Here is a 19,956-nt window from a genome sequence, read left to right on the forward strand (position 1 = left end):
GATAAATGGTGACATATACACATAATGGAATATTATTCAGCAATAAAAATAAACGAGCTATTAAGCTACCAAAAAACATAGAGGAAACTGAAATGCATGTTGCTAAGTGAAGAAGCCTGTCTGAAAAAGCTGCATCCAATATGATTCCAATTATATGATATTCTGGAAATGGCAAAAACTCTTGAGATAATAAAAAGATCAGTGGTGGCCAGAAACAGGGAGAGAGAGGGGGAAAGGGGTGACTTGATGGAGCACAACAGACTTTTAGAGCAGTGAAACTATGATACCTTCATGATGGATTACATTATTTGGCAAAATTTATAGAATTATATATTATGAAGAGTCAACTCTAACATAAACTATGGACTTTAGTTAATAATAATGCATCAATATTGCTTCATTAATAATAACAAGCATACCACGCCAATGCAAAAATGTTAATAACAAAACAAACTATGGGCTAGAGGAAAGAGAGTGTTTATATACTGCAAACTTAAAGCTGCCCTAAGAAATGAAGTCTATTAATAATAATTTTTAAAAACTCAAGAAGATTCATATAAATCATTTTGCAGCAGCACCTAGATTAGTATTTGCTTGAGTAATTGGAGGAAGGTGTGTGCATATAACAGGACATGGGAATCTTGGGGGCTGTCTTAGAATTCAGCCTATCCCACTATCCTATTTTATCCTGTCACCCATCAACAGCATTTTTTGTGACAATAAAGTTGATGTCCCCTACACTTCCAAAATGGGGCCTTTCTTTTCTCTTTCCATTTATTTGTCTGGATTATTTTATCTACTTCCAAGGTTTCAACTACTTTTTATACAGTGTTAACTACAATATCAATCTCTTCTACCCAATTAACTCTTCTAAACTCCACACAAATATTTCTAGCTACCTCTATTTCAGATTTCCAAAAAAGACTCAAGGAAAACTCATGAATGCCATCGTACGCACACATAAAATAAGAACATGATTCTTTTTGTCAACTCCTTTTCTTTGAATGAGATCACCACTTACTCAGTTGCCCAAAACAGAAAACTTGGAGCTTTTGCTGACATTTATTGAAAGCTTAGTATAGATCTGAGACTGTCTTAAATTCTTTTTTTAAATTTTTATTTTAAGTTCAGGGGTACATGTGCAGGTTTGTTACATAGGTAAACTTGTACCATGGGGGTTTGTTGTATGGATTTATGTATGTCATCACTCAGGTATTAAGCCCAGTACCCATTAGTTGTTTTTCCTGATCCTCTCCCTACTCCCAGCCTCCACCCTTTGAAAGTCACCAGTGTGTGTTTTTCCCTTGTATGTGTCCATGTGTCCTCATCATTTACAAGTATTAACATTCAATCCTCACAACATCTCTATAGGGGAAGGTGTTCTTTGAAAATCTTAGCAGTTTTTTCACTTTTCTAGGATATTATATTTAGTTAATGGTAGGGCTAGAGCCAAAACTGTCTGGCTCAAGACCTAAGCTCTTAACCAATGTGCTATTTTTCTTTTCCCATACCCACTTGGTCATCATATCCTATTTAATTCTACCTCTGCAATATTATTCAAACTCACCTCCTTATCTGTAGTTCTGCTATTATGATCAGGGTTCAGAATCTCATAAAACATTTCTCTAATCTTCATACTGGGGTTCCTAATACAACTTTTGCCTAATTCAAATAATCCCTACATTCCTGTCATGTCATTCACACTTAAATGGATATGAAGTTTCTACTTCTCTGCTTAAAGGCCTTCTAGGCAAACTTTCTAGCCTGTCATACAAAGTCTCCATCTGATTCCTACACATAATTTCTGCCTTGATCCTTTGTTCATAACTGAATCTGCATTCATATCTCCCATGATTCTTTTCTCTTTTCATGTCTGTCTTCCCTTAAGATTCAGACTTCCTTGTGAGCAAGAGTCCATATAGCTCCATAGAGCTATGAGTATATAAAATACACTCAATAAATATGCCTTGAATAAACTATATTTAGAATCTTTCTTTGTGTCAGGATCCATATTTGAGATCATAAGATCCATATTTTTGAGATTCATAATGAAAGATAACTTCAAGACAGTAAATGAAGAATTTATTTCTATGGCAAAAAATATTGATATATACTATGCTGTTAATTATATATGAAATATTACATCTGTTGAGATTAGGACCTGGAGTCTGATTCTTCATTTCATGGATTACACCAATATCTTTGCTCTAAAAGATGAGGCCAGGCATGGTATCTCATGCCTGTAATCCCAGAACTTTGAGAGGCCAAGGTGAAAGGATTGCTTGAGCCCAGGAGTTTGAGACTAACCTGGGAAACATAGTGTGACCCCCATCTCTACAAAAATAAAAAATTAGCTGGGAGTAGTGGTGCACACCTGTAATCCCAACTGTTGGGGAGACTGAGCTGAGAAGATCTCTTGAGCCTGGGAGGTCAAGGCTGCAGTGAGTCGTGATCACACCTCTGCACTCCAGCCTGGTTGAAGAGTGAGATTCTGTCAAAGAACAAGAAAGAAGAAAGAAGGAGAAGGAGGAGGAGAAGAGGAGGAGGAGGAGGAGTGGGAGGAGGAGGAGGAAGAAGGAGGAGGAGGAGGAGGAATTGCAGGTAGTTACTATTCCGATTGCTTCACCCCACCTCACCCCCCTCCCCGGCCTACTTGTTTTACTGCTAGATAATATATCTAACAGCAATCCAACTATAAAATATTAATATATATAACATATAAGCATTTGACTATTACAACAGAAGGAAAATGGTAGCTATCACTGGGGGCGAACAGGATCACCCAAGTGCATTTAATGGACTGTAATAAACCACATTTCCTCACAGCGTGATTCAAATGTTCTTCCTCAATTTGAAATTAACTGATATCCACGACTGGTTACTTTGGGAACTTTGTATTCCTGCTTTTGGAAAACAAACATGGTTTATTTCTTGTGGTTATCACATAAAAATAACTTCTCACATCTAAGATCTTTCAAGCTTCCTCTCACTTGCCAAGCTTGCCTACCCTTCCTGGTTTACACTTTTAATAATTTTCATGTGTTCCTCCGGCTAACCCCTGGACTCCTGACCTCCTTGCTAGAGGTGAGAATGATGCCAGGGTTAGTGACTGCTCTGCGGTTCCCCAAAGCTCCTCCTACCCAGACGGTGACAGTTTGGATGCTGAGGTTGGAAAGCAGGACAGGGGACACTCCTGAGTGCAGCTCGGAGCGGGGAAAGCCGAATTCCGGGGGCTGAAGAGGCCGCGCAGGGGAACAGCGCCTGCGATGCGGAGCGTGGACTTCTTGGGCCGTACCCCTGCGGCTCAAGCTGCCCCGGATTCGCTTCTCCGGCCGTGCCGCCCGGCGCGGGCCGCTGTCCACAGTGGGAGGTGCTGAAAGCAGGGAGCGGGCGCAGGGGCGGCTAGGCGGACGGCTGCTCCGAGCGCCCCCCTCCTCGCTCCGCGGCTCCTCCAGCCCTCCCCTCCTCCCGCAGCCATGTTCCACGCGCGGGGAGGGGTGGGGGGAGGGGAGAGGCACGGGAGATCAGGGCGGAGAGAGCCGGCTTTGCCTCGGGGAAGGAGGGGATGAGAGTTGGGGGGAGCAGCGGGAGGAGGCGGCAGCGGCGGCTAGCGAGGAGACAGAGCTGGGTCCTGCAGTAGGACTCCCGGGAGCCACCATCATGGTGAAAAGGAAGAGCTCCGAGGGCCAGGAGCAAGACGGCGGCCGCGGCATCCCCCTGCCCATCCAGACCTTCCTGTGGCGGCAAACCAGGTGAGGGGCGCAGAGGGCGCACCGCGGGCCGCCCTGGGCTGGGGGCGCTCCTGGGGCCGCCCGGGTCGCCGCCGCCGCCGCCGCCGCTGAGGCCGCGCCACAGCCTGCAGCTCCCTCTCTGGGGCTGGAAAACAAGCCCTCTGCACCAGCTTAAAAACACGCATTAAAATATGTATATATATCTATATATTTCAGTGAAGTTTGACGACAAGCAGATTGGCAGTTGTCGCATAAATGTATACATTATTTTAGGGGGTGGGAGGGCAGAGAGCCTGGGAAGAGGGGGCGGGGAGCTAGATAATTATGACTGGTTGTGCTCCTGCGTCCAATTCCCCCTCCATCTCCTGCCGTAATTCTAGCCCAGTGACCTGTTGTTTTTCCAGCTCCTGTTTGGCGAATATCTGCTATGCCCACTTGTTAACCATTTTGCTCAGATTAATCTCCCCAGTTAAAGCTCCTGAGGATTTGTGATAAGGGACCTTCCCCCTCAACCCCGGAAAGGCCTGACACCTATTCCAATAAACAGAAAAGGTTTTCTTTATTATTGTTATTTTAGAGATTTATCAGATAAGATATTAGATTCTGGAAATCATGACCCATAAGCCGTGTTCAATTTTCAGTTTTTATTATGACTGTACACGTAAGTAATGCACCACTTCTGACCACTGACGATTTAAAATCTTAAAAGTCTTCAGAATAAGAGTGGATACCGAAAACCATCGAGATCCACTTCTCTTTCATATATGCAATTACACGCGTAAAAGAAAATGTCATCAGCTGTTCAACACCTGCTCATTAAAAAGCTATAAGGAAGCATGAAATTTGAATTTCATAGCATCCTGTCTTATTCATTGAAAAATATGTCACAAGGATGCTTTAATAATAATTTTACTTATGTTTATTAACAAATATCTCTATTAATTTTTCAGTGCATTTTTGAGGCCCAAACTGGGGAAGCAATATGAAGCTTCTTGTGTGGTATGTGATTTTCACCATTTAATAATTATTTCCCTATTCTGTGTGGTGGTTTGAACCCAAAGACAGATTTTAAATCAAACGGACTATATATATTAATTCACTTGGCAAATATTATTGATCACCCACTCTGTGCCAGGCACAATTCTCTGTGCTGGAATAGAGCAATGATAAAAACAAATAGAGTGTTTACATCCTAGTAGAAAGGGGACAAGCCGCAAACAAATAAGTAAATACATAGTAAGCCAGATGGTGGTAAGCACTATGGAGAAAAATTAAGCAAAAAGAAATACTAGGAAGCACTAGGGAGGGGAGTTTTATAAGAATGGATAAGATAAGGCTTATCTATCTATTAATGTGAACCTTGGCCAAAGACACAAGGGGAAGGGAGGGAAGGACAGCTGAGGGAAGAGCAGAGGAAACATGTTAAAGGAAATTAGCACCTACTGGGGAATAAGTGAAAGGGTGGGGCGGGATCGAGTGGTAGAAGAGAAGGCAGAGAGCTAACAGGGAACCAGGTGGTGGAGGGTGTTTTTGCCCCCTGCAAGTGTGAAGTCGAATCCTTAATCAACAAAACTGAGACTTATAGTGGAAGTTCATATGATGGAGTGCCTGTGAAAGAACTACTTGAACAAAATATATGCATTTCTGCACTTTTATGTCTTGCATATGTTCTCCAATTCTAAAAATGAATAATATAAAATAATTGTGAAAATAATACTGTTAATATTTATACAAAATAAAATGCATTTGTCCTGAGATTCTAAGGGAATCTTATATCCCTACAAATTCTCGTTTCACAAATTGAGAAAATACGACATGAAATCATGAAGCAAAATTGAAATGGACTTTTCACAGCCTTCATTAATATTTGGAGCTTACCTAAAAGTCTTTACATTGCATACATTATAACCTAAAAATGGAAATCTACCAATTTGGATATTGCCATGAATATTTACAAATAGCTACGTGGATGACCTTGTGGTAAGGAGCTCTGAGATGTGTTAGGGCAAAAAATTCTGATGGAAGCCAACTGGAAAGTTAAACACGTACATGCCCACTCACGTAGGAATTTGTTTTGTTGCATCTCCTATCTTTCAATGTTGTCACAAACACATTTTTTAAAATATAGCTTTCTTATAAGGACCTTTTAATGGAATTTGTTGTTGAACTTAGCTTGTTAGAGTAATTTGACACTTGAAATCTCAGACTTTCTTAACTATGCTGACAATTATACTAGCTTAAAATAATCCTGACTTTCTCTGTTCTTGGCAAAGATATTTCTGGCATTTTTAATATAGTCACACAATATCAAATAGTTAAGTTATGTTAATGGATAGATAGGGATAGAGATATACAGCTCTCAATATAGAAAACAATTTCCCAAGTTTTAAAAAAATTATTAAAAGTTATATTAGTGACACTTAATGAGAAAATGACATTACCTAGAACACTCTGAGATTATGAAATGCATAACTCATCCTCTACAATATATTCATTAGAGTGTATAAATTCTTTATAATCTTTTAGTGTCTAATATACACATCCTTTACTTAATGAATACTTAGATATCTGAGGACTGATGATTTTATAATATTTGTATTTATATCACCAACATATCTAAAGGCCTTTATCTAGTTTCTTAAAGCAAAATACTACATCTCTCATTATGCTCTTTACCAAAACCTCATTATAATGTGCCCTTCATTATAAAGGTGAATTTTTTATTTTTCTTTTTTTGAATCAAAAAGTAAAAAGTTTTCTTTGGAAATCTCTGTAGTAAGCCATATTAGGATACCTGTCTTTCTCACAGATATCCTAATAGTTCCAATAATACAGTTTGAACACTTGGGACTTGTATTGTGATTATTATATAGAACATTTATACAATTTTCTTGACTGGGGCATCAAGTGCCAAACATGTTCTTACATGCCAAATGTTTATTAAATTTATTCTAATATTTTGTAACTACATTTTCTCCAACACCGTACAGTGATATTCTCTCCTCCCTCAAAAGAAAAAAAAAATTAAGTATTTTTTTTTTAATAAGGTCAGAGTTGTTACTTGTTCTGGAGTGCTATACGCTCTGATACTCTCTGAGTATCCCTGGCAAGGATAGAAAATTTAATAACCAGCAAAGTAAAGATGGCTTATTTTCCTCCTCCCTCCCTCCTTCCTGCTCTCCCTTCTTTTCTTTCTTTATTCCACAGATATATTAAGTATCTTTTATTATTCCAGGCATTAGGTAGAGAGTCTTCTGTGCTGGGTCATTGCTAAGCCATGAGATAAATCAGGGATTCCAAAATCAGAATCCTTGAAAAAGTTGTATCTTACTTAACACCAGTTGAAGAAACTGACATAAATTCTATTTCTCAAGACACTTTCACAAAAAACTCATTTTGGTCTGCAGTTGTGACAGCCTTTTGGATGACTCAGCAATATTTTATAAAATATACATCCAAAAATCTCATGAGGTTAAATGTTTTGTTCCTATTTGTTACAGGAAGCTTACTTTAACAGAAATAAAAATCGTTTGTTAATTCAAGCCATTTACTTTGGCTCAAAAGCCTGCAAATGGGTAGATAATAGAAAATTATTACTGACCCATTGCACATCTACATATACAAGAAAATGCAATGAGGTCTCCCTAAAGAATTTGGTCCAGTAATTTGCATCTTTTAAGGGGTACAGTACCTTGCTGTTCATTTTTTCACCGATGAGAATCTTCAATTTCTTAGTTTACGTGGTTTTGGATTTTGGCTTTTCTTATTGTTTTTGTTTTTGTATTTACAGTCCTTTGAGCGAGTGTTGGTAGAAAACAAGCTGCATGGCCTCTCTCCAGCTCTCTCTGAAGCCATCCAGAGCATTTCCAGATGGGAACTGGTGCAAGCTGCTTTGCCTCATGTCCTCCACTGCACTGCAACCCTGCTTTCAAACCGAAACAAGCTAGGTTGGTGCCCCGCATTACTTCTTTATTGCATGTCATTTGCCCTTTGTGTTCAACACTCATCATAATAACCTGTATTGAGTAGTTTCTGTTTTCTCAAGCACTGTGCATACATTATCTCGTTTAATTATCACAAAATCCTCCTCACACTTATACTCATTATTTTCATTTTACCAATAAAGAAACTGGCTGTCTTGTTTTTAATTTTTTAATTTTACAAGTAATATATGAATATATTCTCCTCTTAAACATTAAAATAGGCTGGGTGTGGTGGCTCATGCCTGTAATCCCACCACTTTGGGAGGCGGAGGCAGGCTGAGCACCTGAGTTCGGGAGTTCGAGACCAGCCTGGCCAACATGGTGAAACCCCGTCTCTACTAAAAATACAAAATTACCTGAGTGTGGTGGTGCACACCTGTAATCCCAGCTACTCGAGAGGCTGAGGCAGGAGAATCACTTGAACCTGGGAGGCGGAGGTTGCAGTTAGCTGGGATCGTACCACTGCATTCCAGCCTGGGTGACAAAGTGAGACTCTGTCTCAAAAACAAACAAACAACAACAACAAAAAATTAAAATATTAGAGTTAAGCTAAGACCTTCACCTGCCCAAGATGAGTCCTAGCCAAGGTCATCCTTTTTGTTCTCTCAGTTCCTAAAGCAACCACTCTCATGAACTGGGCATATTTGCCTCAGACATTTTCCAACTTTGTAGTACTGTGTGTGAGTATGTGTGCACATGTGCATAAGAACTATTTTTTAGAATATTTTACAGATTGCTTTTCTCATCTGGCAATGTGTCCTACCCATGTACCCCAAGTTAGTGTGCATACTCTTCTCCATCCCATTTCCTCCCCTTGTTTGAGCCTCTGCTCAAATATTACTTCTGTAGAGGGACCTTTCTAGGTCACATTGTCTAAAATAGGATCGCTTTTATCTTCAGAGCCTATATTTTTAACCACTATGCTGCCTATTTGGAAATATATTTGGGTACCTAACTGAAGAAAAGTGATTCAGCAGTTTCTGCCCCCATGGCAGCATATCATTCTGCAGAGACTGCGGCCAGTAGGGGAGTCCAAAAAGCAAGAATGAGCCCTGCTAGCAGTGGTTGTAAGAAGTATAGAGAAAGCAGGGATATTCTTCCCAGACCCAATGTTGACATCTATTGCTCTGGTCACAGAGTTTGCCTTAACCTGCCTGTGTAATTGTCCCATGCAGGCCACCAGGATAAATTGGGTGTTGCTGAGACAAAGCTCCTTCACACTCTACACTGGATGCTTCTGGAGGCCCCCCAGGACTGCAACAATGAGCGGTTTGGGGGTACAGACCGAGGCTCCAGCTGGGGTGGAAGCAGCAGTGCTTTCATCCACCAGATTGAAAACCAGGGTTCTCCAGGGCAGCCTTGCCAAAGCAGCTCTAATGACGAAGAAGAGAACAACCGAAGAAAGATCTTCCAGAACTCCATGGCTACTGTGGAGCTCTTCGTGTTTCTGTTTGCTCCCCTGGTACACAGGATCAAGGTAAGCAGAAACCCAGTGTTAGAGCTGGAGTGGGTGGAAATGTGGTGAGGGTAGACTTCAAATGATATTTCCATATTTGGTTGGGCACGTCTTTGTATGACCTTACAGCAAGTCAAGGCATGGAGAACTTTATTTCTGTGTTAAACTACTCAACATTGCTTCAAAAACACAAATTTCCACATAGCCTTTACCTGTTTAAAAATCTTCAGTAGTTCTCCCTCTGCCTCATGATAATGCCCAACATATTAAACATAGAATAAAGGTCAAGCATGACGTAAGGTTTACATTGCTTTCTTGATTTATAGACTATTGGTCCCTACTGGCCACCTCATGATCCAGCATTTGAAGCCATGACAGCCATTCCCTGAATATGCCCTTGCTGATTGCTCTATTCTCCTTTCCCCACTCTATTCCTGTCATAGTCCTCAAACTGCAACTTTAATATCATATTTAACATGAAGCTATTCCTTAGACCTCACCATCTAGACTTCATTCCTACCTCCTTCGCATTTTTATAGCATCTTGTAACTACTTCTCTTATAATACAGGGTCTAAGTTTTAGCCAGGCACGGTGGCTCACGCCTGTAATCCCAGAACTTTGGGAGGCAGAGGCAGGTGAATCACTTGAGGTCAGGAGTTCCAGGCCAGCCTGGCCAACATGGCAAAACTCCATCTCTAATGAAAATACAAAAATTAGCCAGGCGTAGTGCACACCTGTAGTCCCAACTACTCAGAAGGCTGAGGCAGGAGAATCTCTTGAACCTGGGAGGCACAGGCTGCAGTCAATCTGGATCGTGCCACTGCACTCCAGCCTGGGCGACAAAGTGAGACTCTGTCTTAAAATGAAAAAAAAAATAAGTTTTAACTTTTTATGTTCTATGGACTTTTAGACAGTAGGGTATAGCCTAAGAATTGCTTTTTAAAATATTTTTAAATGCTTAAAATATAAAACATAGGATTACTTGGAAACCAGTTATCTCAAAATACAATCATATCCACTTGGAGGAGACAATATAATTTGAAATCACTCTGCCACCACTTTTCAGCTGTGTGATTTTGTTGATATTACTTAACCCCTCGGTTGCTCTAACACGGGGTGAATATAAGTAAGACACACACTGCAGTTCCAACGCATGAAAAGAAATCAAGAACTATTTGTTACTTCTTTGAATGAATAAATTAACAAATTTCACTTAAGTGCTAAGATAAGAATTGATGTGTTCATCTGCTCTTTAATAGAATATTATAACACAGTGAATGGATCAAGTTAGCACTGGTTCAAGTTAGCAATGTATTTATGAAGGTGGTTGTGAACATTAACAGTCACCATGAAGGGAACAGACTAGTGAGTATTTTCAGTCATTTTTAGTTTCCTAAAAAATTCACTTTCCATTAACTCTGTCCATTGCTAGGAGAAATAGATTTGAAACTACCTGTAAGTTCCCAAAATGCAACACATACACTGGCCACATTGCCCATCAAACATACTAAACTCTTTAGGTGTCAAGTCAAATTAACTTGCCATTTTAAAATCTCTAGCTTTCCATTTTAAAGTATTTTATACAGGTGATACTTAGTAGGAAGCGCTACTTTAATAGGGACTGTCCACCTGGCCTGTGAGCTCTGCAGGACCTACCCCTGTGCACCTCCGGGGCCTCATCTCCATCTATCTCACTGGCCTTTCTCTCATTCACTAACCACCTTCAGGCTTGTGGGAGGCTCACCCTCAAACTTGACAAGTGCATTTTTGTGTTCAGATCTTTGCACTGTTTTTTTCAACTTGAAACACTGACCCCACCTTCTACACTCAGATTTTCACATAGCCATGCATTTGTCATGGTTTACTCAGAACTCAAATGGCAACACTTCAGAAAGTACTTCCCTGGCTACTCTCGAGGAGCTAGCATGCTATCCTACATTTTTTTCCTTGTTAGCACTTACAAGTACCTGGAATTATTTATGCAGTTGTCTGCATGTTTGTTGCCCTTCACCCTCACTGAACAGAGGTCCTTGAGTGAAGGGAGTCTGCCTGTCCTGGTGACAGCTGTATCTCTAGTGTCTCAAATAGTGTCTGTCATATATGAGACTCTCAATAAATATTTCATGACTGACACACTGAGTAGACTTGTCATTATCAGAAGCTGATCCAAGTGCTAAAAACAGCATATTTAGAAATGAAGCCTTTAAAATGGAGAGGACAGGAAACAAGTCTTCTTAAAAAGTAGCCCAAAAAAGATGTTTATATGTTGGAAAATATCACCTGGAAAAATGTGGGAATATAGGAGTGCCCAGGGTAGCTGTAATTTTATTTTTAAGACATGGCTGTGAGTCTAAGTTTTGGAAACAGATAAGCCTGTATTTGAATCCAGTGCCTGCTGTGCTCTACTATAAGACATTGAGCAAATAATTTATAAACCTCCATTTTCTCAAGTATAAATTGGACCTAAGAATAAATTCATAGGGCATTGTGAAGATTAAACAAGATATAGTATTCAACTTGATACAAAGAAATTCATTAACAAATGTTAGTTGTCTTTAGTGTTGGTATTTTATTGCTGCTGGTATTATGTATTATTAGTAGAAAAGGAGCAAGATCTCCTTTCAGGAGAGACTACTCAAATAATGCGAAAAGCTGACTTAAGACCCTCATGTTTAACTTATGGCTTGGGAATGGAGCATTTATAAAGGAGTGAGACAATTTATACAAAATACTACACAGTGATTGATATAAATAAACAATTATTGTTAGTGGTATTAATATATTTATCATTTTTATTATATTATCATTATAGTTTAATCATTTTGTCATTGCTATGAGGAAAGCATTGTTCTTGATGCTGTAGAGAATAAAAAGCATTCAGTCAATAATTTTGGCCACAAGGCCTTTTCTGTTTGAGAGATGTCTGGTTTTTTCAAGTTGTTGGGGAATGTACAATCTCTAGATCAGGATTTCTCAGCCTTGGCACTGTTGGCATTAGGGGCCAGATAATTCTTTGTTATGGGACACTGTCCCATGCATTGTAGGATACTTAGTAGAATCTCTGGCCTCCATCCATTAGATGCCAGTAACACCCTCTTGCCCCTGAGTTGTGCCAACCACAGATGACTCCAGATGTTGCTAAGTGTTCACAGGTGGGTGTGTGGAAGGGAATAGGTCCTGATCGAGAGCCACTGCCTTACATCTTTCATTTGCCTGCCGTTATCAGGCTCTGTTGGAGCCTACGGTCTTTCCCTACCCATGTAAACCTCCCCTCACCAGCACCATTAACGTCCTTTAATCCCTATGCTTCTTTGCAGTTGCCTTTCATAACTCCAACTCCAGATCAAGACCAAAATTCACATTTTCTATCCCTACCGAGAAATTTGCATGCTGCTGGGGAAACCACACAACCATCCAGACTAATGTTTCTGCAGCACTGTGGTCTCTAAACCCAATGTGCTGCGCTGCCCTGCTTGTCAGTCCTTTCCTTGATTTTCCCCCTCAGGTTCCCACTCAGCACTTAGTGTTGCAGGATGGGGCTTGTATAAGACATGGTGCTTTTAGGAGGCATGGGAGGCCAAAATTTAATCAAAACATGAACCCATGCCTCCATATCCTCACCTCCCATTTACTTACTCTTCAATCTCTTATTCTTGCTTCTATTTGCCTCTATTATGTGACAGAAAATTTTCACTATCATTTCTAATTTTTACAGCTACCCACAGGGATGTGTGTATCTTTGTCTCCATTTTACCAAAGGGGAAATTGAGGTCCAGAGAGATAATAGTAAAGATTGTGAGTAACCAAGATGGAATTCAAACCCAATCCTATCTGATTTTCTACAAAACTACACTGTTTTTTAGGTTTCTGTACCAGAGTTGTTTTTTTTTTTCCACTCAGGTCATGAACAACTTCTGAGTTGTTGAATCTAATCTCTATTTGCAGCCCTCATTTCATTAAACCTCAGCTGCATTTAAAACTACCATCATGCCCTCTTCTTGAAAGGTTCAGTTCTCCTGATGATGACACCACACCCTTCTGGTTCTTCTTGCATCTCTGACTCTGTCTGTTCTATCTCTATTGAGAGCTCATCTTTGTTGTCTGCCACTTTAACATTGGGGTTCCCCAGAGATGCATTCTTGACACTTTGTTCTTCGCACTCTCCTTTCTGCTAGGAAGACTTCCTCCGGCTTCATTTACCATGTGTGTCCTGCAGGCTGAGGTCACCTAATTATACATTTCAAATCCAGGCTCCTATCTTTGCCTCTAGACCAAATTGTCAAATGACTTTTCCAAATAAATAATCCATGGGAAATTCAAACTTCACCTGTAATGAGCCCCGTCCCTAGATTCTATATTTTAGATAATGGATGTATTCACAAAAACTCAAACTACCTTTCACTATCCCTCATCCTTACTTGCACATTCCACTAATCACAGAGTCCTACTCATTTTTTCTCCTAAATATTTCTCAAATGTATTACATATTTTTCTTCCCTACTTACTACCTTAACCCAAGCTTGTATCATATCTTACATGGACCCTCTACTTGGGTCACTTTCTAACTAGATTCAGTCTCCTGGCTTGTCTCATAAAATCTAACCTCAACATCAAGGTGACCTATCAAAAATGTAGACAATATCACCAACATACTTAAAATCATTTGTTGATTTCTCATCATACAGAGAGTAAAACTCCAACTTCTTAGTCTGGTAAACAGGGCCCTCTATGACCTGTCTGACTACTTCTCCTGTCTGTGAACTCCAGATGTTTGAAGTCTCCCCAAGAACATAACATAATTTTTTTCAGATCTTTTCTCATGTTGTTCTTGCTGACTGGAATGCCCTCATACCTCACTTCTCTTTCTAGAAAACTCCTACTTATCCTTCAGGACTTCATTTGAGATCCATCTTTCCCTCTTTCTCTATTTCCATAATATTCTAGGTACAGCTTTATTGTTATACTTTGTTTATTATCATCCCTTTATGTGGCTGTCTCCCCCACTAGATTCTAAATGATCTGTTTGTAGGAATTATCATTGTACCCATGGTAGCTAACATAGTATCTGTGTTTAATAGGTATTTAATTAATATTAAGTGAATAAATTAGTTCACTAATTAGTAAATAAATCTAATATAAATGACTCATCCTTTTGTAACACAGTGTATTATTCAATGCATATTTTATATTTTTTAATTTATAATTAGCTCAAATAGTTTATATAAAATTCATAGTCTGAAAATCCTGTTTAATATATTATTAATTTTAGACCAAATTTAATTTTATCAGTGAAAAATGATGAATGTTTGTTAAACTGAGGCATCTTCTTTAAATATGGCATCAACATTGTCATGATTTTGTCATATTCACTTATTTTTTCAACAAATACTTATCAAGTGCCTGCTATATGCTAGCTACTGTTCAATGTGCTGGAGAAACAGCAAGAAATAAAACAAAAAGCAAGCCCTTCAGGGGATTTTAACAAATCCATATGTGTAAAGTAAACAACTTTAAAATGGAACTTAAAATAATAGTTGTTTCTTTAAATCTCTCTAAGCTACTAGTAAATACATTCAGAATTGCTTTATGACATATGGAAACAGATTCTCTGTGAAAGCAAGAAAAGCGGGGATATTGCCTCTACGTGTGCTTACACTTCTGGCTTTTCTCAAGACCCTTCTAGACTACCTGCTTCACAACTGTTGGAATGATAAAGAGTGTCTTCTCCAGTTATTGCGTTTCTGCTTGTGTATGTGTATATAGCATTGTGTGTTCCATTAAAAGAAACTCTAGAAGAGACATTAGAGGCCCAGAGTTTATACATTTATCCAAGTTAGGAAGACTTACAAAGGAAGATACCAACAGAAGAGAAGGCCACAGGTGCTACTACAGGCATTCAGGTCTGAAGAGTGATTGGATTTATTTGGAGAAGGTAAAACATGTTCAATTAATGAACATATTAGTTTGGTATTGTATTGATGCTCCAGGAAATGCACAGAAGAAGGAGATCTCAACTTGTATTCAAGAAATACACAATACACTTGATACATGTACTTGGAGATGTATCAAGTAAAACAAAATGATGACCCTGACCGTCAGTGAGTGCTGTGTCATGCTAATAGATCAGATGTTAAAGCCCAGGATTTCAGTACAAGAGAGATCACTCCCTGCTGCAGTTTCCACTGGAGTTTTACTTGTGTTAAGATTTCTCATGAGAAACATGGAAAAGGACTGAACTCAGAAACTAATAAATCATTAAAACCAGGTCAATTGAGGTTTGGCTTCCTGTATTTGTAGAGACAAATCTGATAAGATTTGCTTAATGTTAATTTCCTGCTTCTACATACAATACCATGCAGACTTCTTCGTGTCCATTCCAAGGAAATTTGGGTTACTCTTCTCTTAACTCCACAGCTGTCTGTCTAAGTGCTTACTCGGTATCTCTAGCTTAATGTTCAACAGATAACTCAAACTTAACATGTCTAAAACTAGGCTTCTGAAATCCCCAAACCTGCTCCTCCTTCATCTTACCTATCTTTCTTAACCGTGAAGCCAAAAATCCTTGACAACTTTTTCTCTCACACTCCACTTCCAGACTATTAGCAATTTCTGTAAGCTGTATCTTCAAAATGCATTGAGAATCTACCACTTCTCATTTTGCCCTCTATTAGTACCCTCGTCTAATCATCTTTCACCTATATAACAATAGCTTCCAAAATAGTCTATTCTTTCACTGTTTCCCTTTCTCAATCTTTTCTCAACAGCCTGAGTGAACCTATTAAAATATACATCCAGTCATGTCACTGTGCTACTTGAAACCTTCCAGTGGCTTCCCATCTTAATAATTGCTAAAGTCCTTATCAAGACCTATCAGGCAGTATGTTATCTGACACTCAATAACTTCTCCAATATTATTTTTTTTCTACTTTTCTCACATTCTCTTGACTCTGGGCACACAGTCTCTTGGCTGTTTCTGAACACACTAGGCACACTTAGGGCCTTTGTGTTTGCTGATCCTCTTTCATGGAATACTTTTCCTGGAGATAGCTACATGACAGCTCCTTCATTTTGTTCAGAACTTTACTCAAAATTCACTTTCTCAATAAGGCTTCACCTGATCCTCTGGTCTAAAAGGACAACACTTTGTCTGACACAGCCCTTCACTTCCTCTCTGCACTATGAACAGAGATTTTTGTATGCCTTTTTCACTGTTGTATTTAAAACCTAGAATAGTACCGGGTATATGGTAGGTGCTCTATAAATGTTTACAGAATAAATGCAGAATGAATTTAGCCAAATGCTTTATGTGCTTTTCTAATACTTCCACAGGGAATTCTAAAGACTTTCCCATTGTGGGAACTGTGTGGCTCTGTTGCCAAGTGGTGTCAGAATCCCAGTCTAGCTTTTAGGTTTCTTTTCACTAGGTACAGAGTTGCATTTCTTTTTCTATTTTTCCAGTTGCTTCTGAGTTCTTTTCCTTGCATCCCAATGGTTTTCAACCTCAGCTATGTGTGAGAGTCATCAGGGGGATCTTTAGAAAATCTCACAGGATTCTAATTTAATGGGTCTGGATAGGAGAGGTAAGTGATACCTGGGCCTCTTAGATTTAAAAGCTCCCCTGGTGATTATAATATGCAAGCTGGGGTGGCAAATCACTACTCTAAGTGAGTTCCTGGGTCTCAGATGTATTCGTTAATCTGTGATCACATTCTCTGCTTCTATCTTTACATTGTTTTGAGAGACTGAAGTGTTTAAGATATAATCTCAGAATGTCACGTATTTGTACTTATATAATATGATAGCAGAGGATATGCTCTTGAAAGATACTTTAAATTGTAGATAAATTGAGTGAGCATGGGTTGTAAAGTCAGCCCTATTCAGCAAGTATTTATTGAGTATCTGTTGTGTACCCTGTTCCTAATGCTATGTTAAACATTGTGATGATGCTTGGGGCTGAGAGGGAAGGAGGATGCTTGATTTATCCTTGCCCTCAATAAATTAAAGGTTGTTAAGAAGACAACATTACAAAATAATACACTATGAAGGGTGAAATTATATGTGCCTGATTCCATAAAATGTAAGAAAAAAGATGGACTGGACAATAGAATGTCAAAATAGCCAGTATCTGAGTATTTTGCCTTATGAGGGAGAAATAAGGACGAATAAATAATTAGGAGGAATGATAATAATAACCAAAGTGAAGAGATCTGCCAAGACTCCTGAAATAAACAAGTTTCAATCACTGCAAACACAAAACAATAGTTTGTGTATTCTATGTTTTGCCCAAAGCTATGTTTTGATTGGTCATTAATTTTGGATAAAGCAGACAACTGGGATTTTCATAGTAATTGCAGTGATAACTTTGGATCATTGGTTTACTCTAGAAACATTCATCTGACTGATGAGAGGAGGTTTGGCAGATAAATTCACTCTGAAAATAACCTCGTGAGTGATGTTAATCCTTGCATTGATTGGTCCCTTTAAGCAGTTGTTACATGTCAGTTATTGGACATATATCTTCTCTTCCCCTCTAGGAATCTGACCTCACCTTCCGTCTGGCCAGTGGGCTTGTTATATGGCAGCCCATGTGGGAACACAGACAGCCCGAAGTCTCTGGCTTTACCGCACTGGTGAAGCCCATCAGGAACATCATTACAGGTTTGTAACTTGGACACTCAGTGGGACAGTATTAGCAGATTCCCTCACACATAGCAGAGTGATGGGATAATTTGCCCCTAAGAAGTCAAAAAGAAGCAAATATCTACATGTAGTTATTTAAGTGTCCTGATATAGGGCTTATTCACATGAGGAGAAACTACTCTGAATCAAGAGCATGGACTTTGGGCAATTCATTTAGACTTCCTGTGCCTCAGCTTCCTCATCTGTAAACTGGGAATTTAAATATCATATTAATACTACTTACAAGATTGTTATGCGGAATGGAACTAATATATGTAAAACTGCTTAGAAGAGTGTCTGGCACATAGTAAGTGGCAGCTGCGATCATTATTATTATTATTATTATTATTATTATTATTATTATTATTATGTTATCATCATCATCATAGTAAATGGAGCAGGGGCTCCTTAACAAAATCATCTTAGTGTTGTATTGTTATCAAAGCATTTCTCTTCAGGAATTGTCTAGAAATAGTCCCATTGTTCAACTGTAGAAAGAACACAACATCATAGATTGAAAAGTGCATAGCAGGCTCACACTATCTATCTCCAAATCTCCAAATCTATCTCTTACTATGTATATAACCTAACTTTCCTAAGCATTTCCATTTATGTAAAATTGAGGTGATAATGCCACCTTATAGGGCTTTTTAGTAAGAAGTAAATGAGAGTGCATTAAGTGCCTGCTTTATAGTAAGTGCTTAATAAATTCTAGTCTTCTATTCCCAACTCTATTTTTAGTATTAATAATAAAATTTAAAAAGAAATAAATTATGTGGAAAATCTACAGAAGCATAGATATATAAATATATACCTATATATTTTCAAAATACACCACACACATATATATAATTTGCTTAATTCATAAGGGTTTTGTGCAGACAATGGACAATCTTTTTTATTAACATATAAGCTATAATTTAACACATATATAAAAACTACTAAGAAACCATGTCCCTGCATGGAAGTACTTGGGCTGTTTACCTCACCCTTCTTTTGTTTCTGGATGATATTCACAGTGGGTTTATTTTCCCTCTGCCTGACGGACTTGAAGCAGTGCCCAGCATCTGAGGGGAAATTAGACTCAGCTTAGACAGCATGGCCAGAAGAAAAAGCAATGGCACATGGTGATCTTGATAAATCACCTTCCTTCTCGGCACCAGTTTACTCACAATTTGAATGAGACATTGCCATCTTAGTTTCCCACTGTTCCTGGTCCTCAGATAAAGATGTAACTGATTTGAATTTTACCTCCAGGATAGCTTTATGTAATAGTTAAAGCACAGACTCTAAAGTCAGTCTGGGCTATAACCTTCATGCAAGGGTCAAGTGACCTTGGGCAAGTTTAACTCACTGTGTCTTAGTTTCTTCCCCTGTAAAATTGGCATAATAATATGGTAGTATTATTGAGTTATTTTAAGGGTTAAATGAGTTATAGTTTTGCGCCACATAACAGCATTTTGGTCAATGACTGTGTATACAATAGTAGTCCCATAAGATCATAATGGAGCTGAAAAACTCCTGTCACCTAGTGGTCTCGTAGCCATGATAACATAGTGCAAGGCATTACTCATGTGTTTGTGGTGATGCTGGTTTAAACAAACCTACTGCGCTGCCTGTTTTATAAAAGTATAGCCCATACAATTATATACAGCACATAATACTTTATAATAATAACCAACAAGTATATAACTGGTTTATGTATTTACTATACCATATTTTCATTGTTATTTTAGAGTATATTTCTTCTACTCCTACTATCTATTTTTATTATTTTTAAAAAGTTAACTGTAAAACAATCTTAGGCAGGTCTTTTAGGAGATGTTCCAGAAGAAGGCATTGTTATCATAAAAGATGACAATTCCATGTGTGTTATTGCCCCTGAAGACCTTCCTTTGGGACAAGACATGAAGGTGGAAGACAGTGATACAGATGATCTTGATGCTGGGTAGGCCTAGGCTAATGTGTGTGTTTGTGTCTTGTTTTTAACCAAAAATAGGAATGCCTGGCACATAATGAGTAAGCAGTAGCTGCACTTGTTTTAAAACAAAAAAGTTGGCCTGGTGTGGTGGCTCACGCCTGTAATCCCAGCACTTTGGGAGGCCG

At 38.8% G+C, this 19,956-nt stretch overlaps 1 protein-coding gene across 11 annotated transcripts in view; it reads left to right on the top strand.

Moving 5' to 3' along the window:
* Positions 1-3,166: 3,166 nt before the first annotated feature.
* UNC80 (unc-80 homolog, NALCN channel complex subunit) overlaps positions 3,167-19,956 on the top strand; it is a 229,246-nt gene continuing 212,456 nt past the window's right edge. For all 11 annotated transcript variants that reach the window (XM_054549776.2, XM_054549783.2, XM_054549777.2 and 8 more), the window contains exons 1-5: positions 3,167-3,752; positions 4,682-4,730; positions 7,522-7,678; positions 8,890-9,191; positions 17,706-17,829. In XM_054549776.2, the coding sequence (XP_054405751.1) occupies positions 3,661-3,752; positions 4,682-4,730; positions 7,522-7,678; positions 8,890-9,191; positions 17,706-17,829 (724 nt within the window). In that variant the 5' untranslated portion in view covers positions 3,167-3,660. The remainder of the gene's footprint in view (positions 3,753-4,681; positions 4,731-7,521; positions 7,679-8,889; positions 9,192-17,705; positions 17,830-19,956) is intronic.

The sequence above is a fragment of the Pongo abelii genome, chromosome 11 (genome assembly GCF_028885655.2).
Source record: "Pongo abelii isolate AG06213 chromosome 11, NHGRI_mPonAbe1-v2.0_pri, whole genome shotgun sequence".
NCBI lineage: Eukaryota > Metazoa > Chordata > Mammalia > Primates > Hominidae > Pongo > Pongo abelii.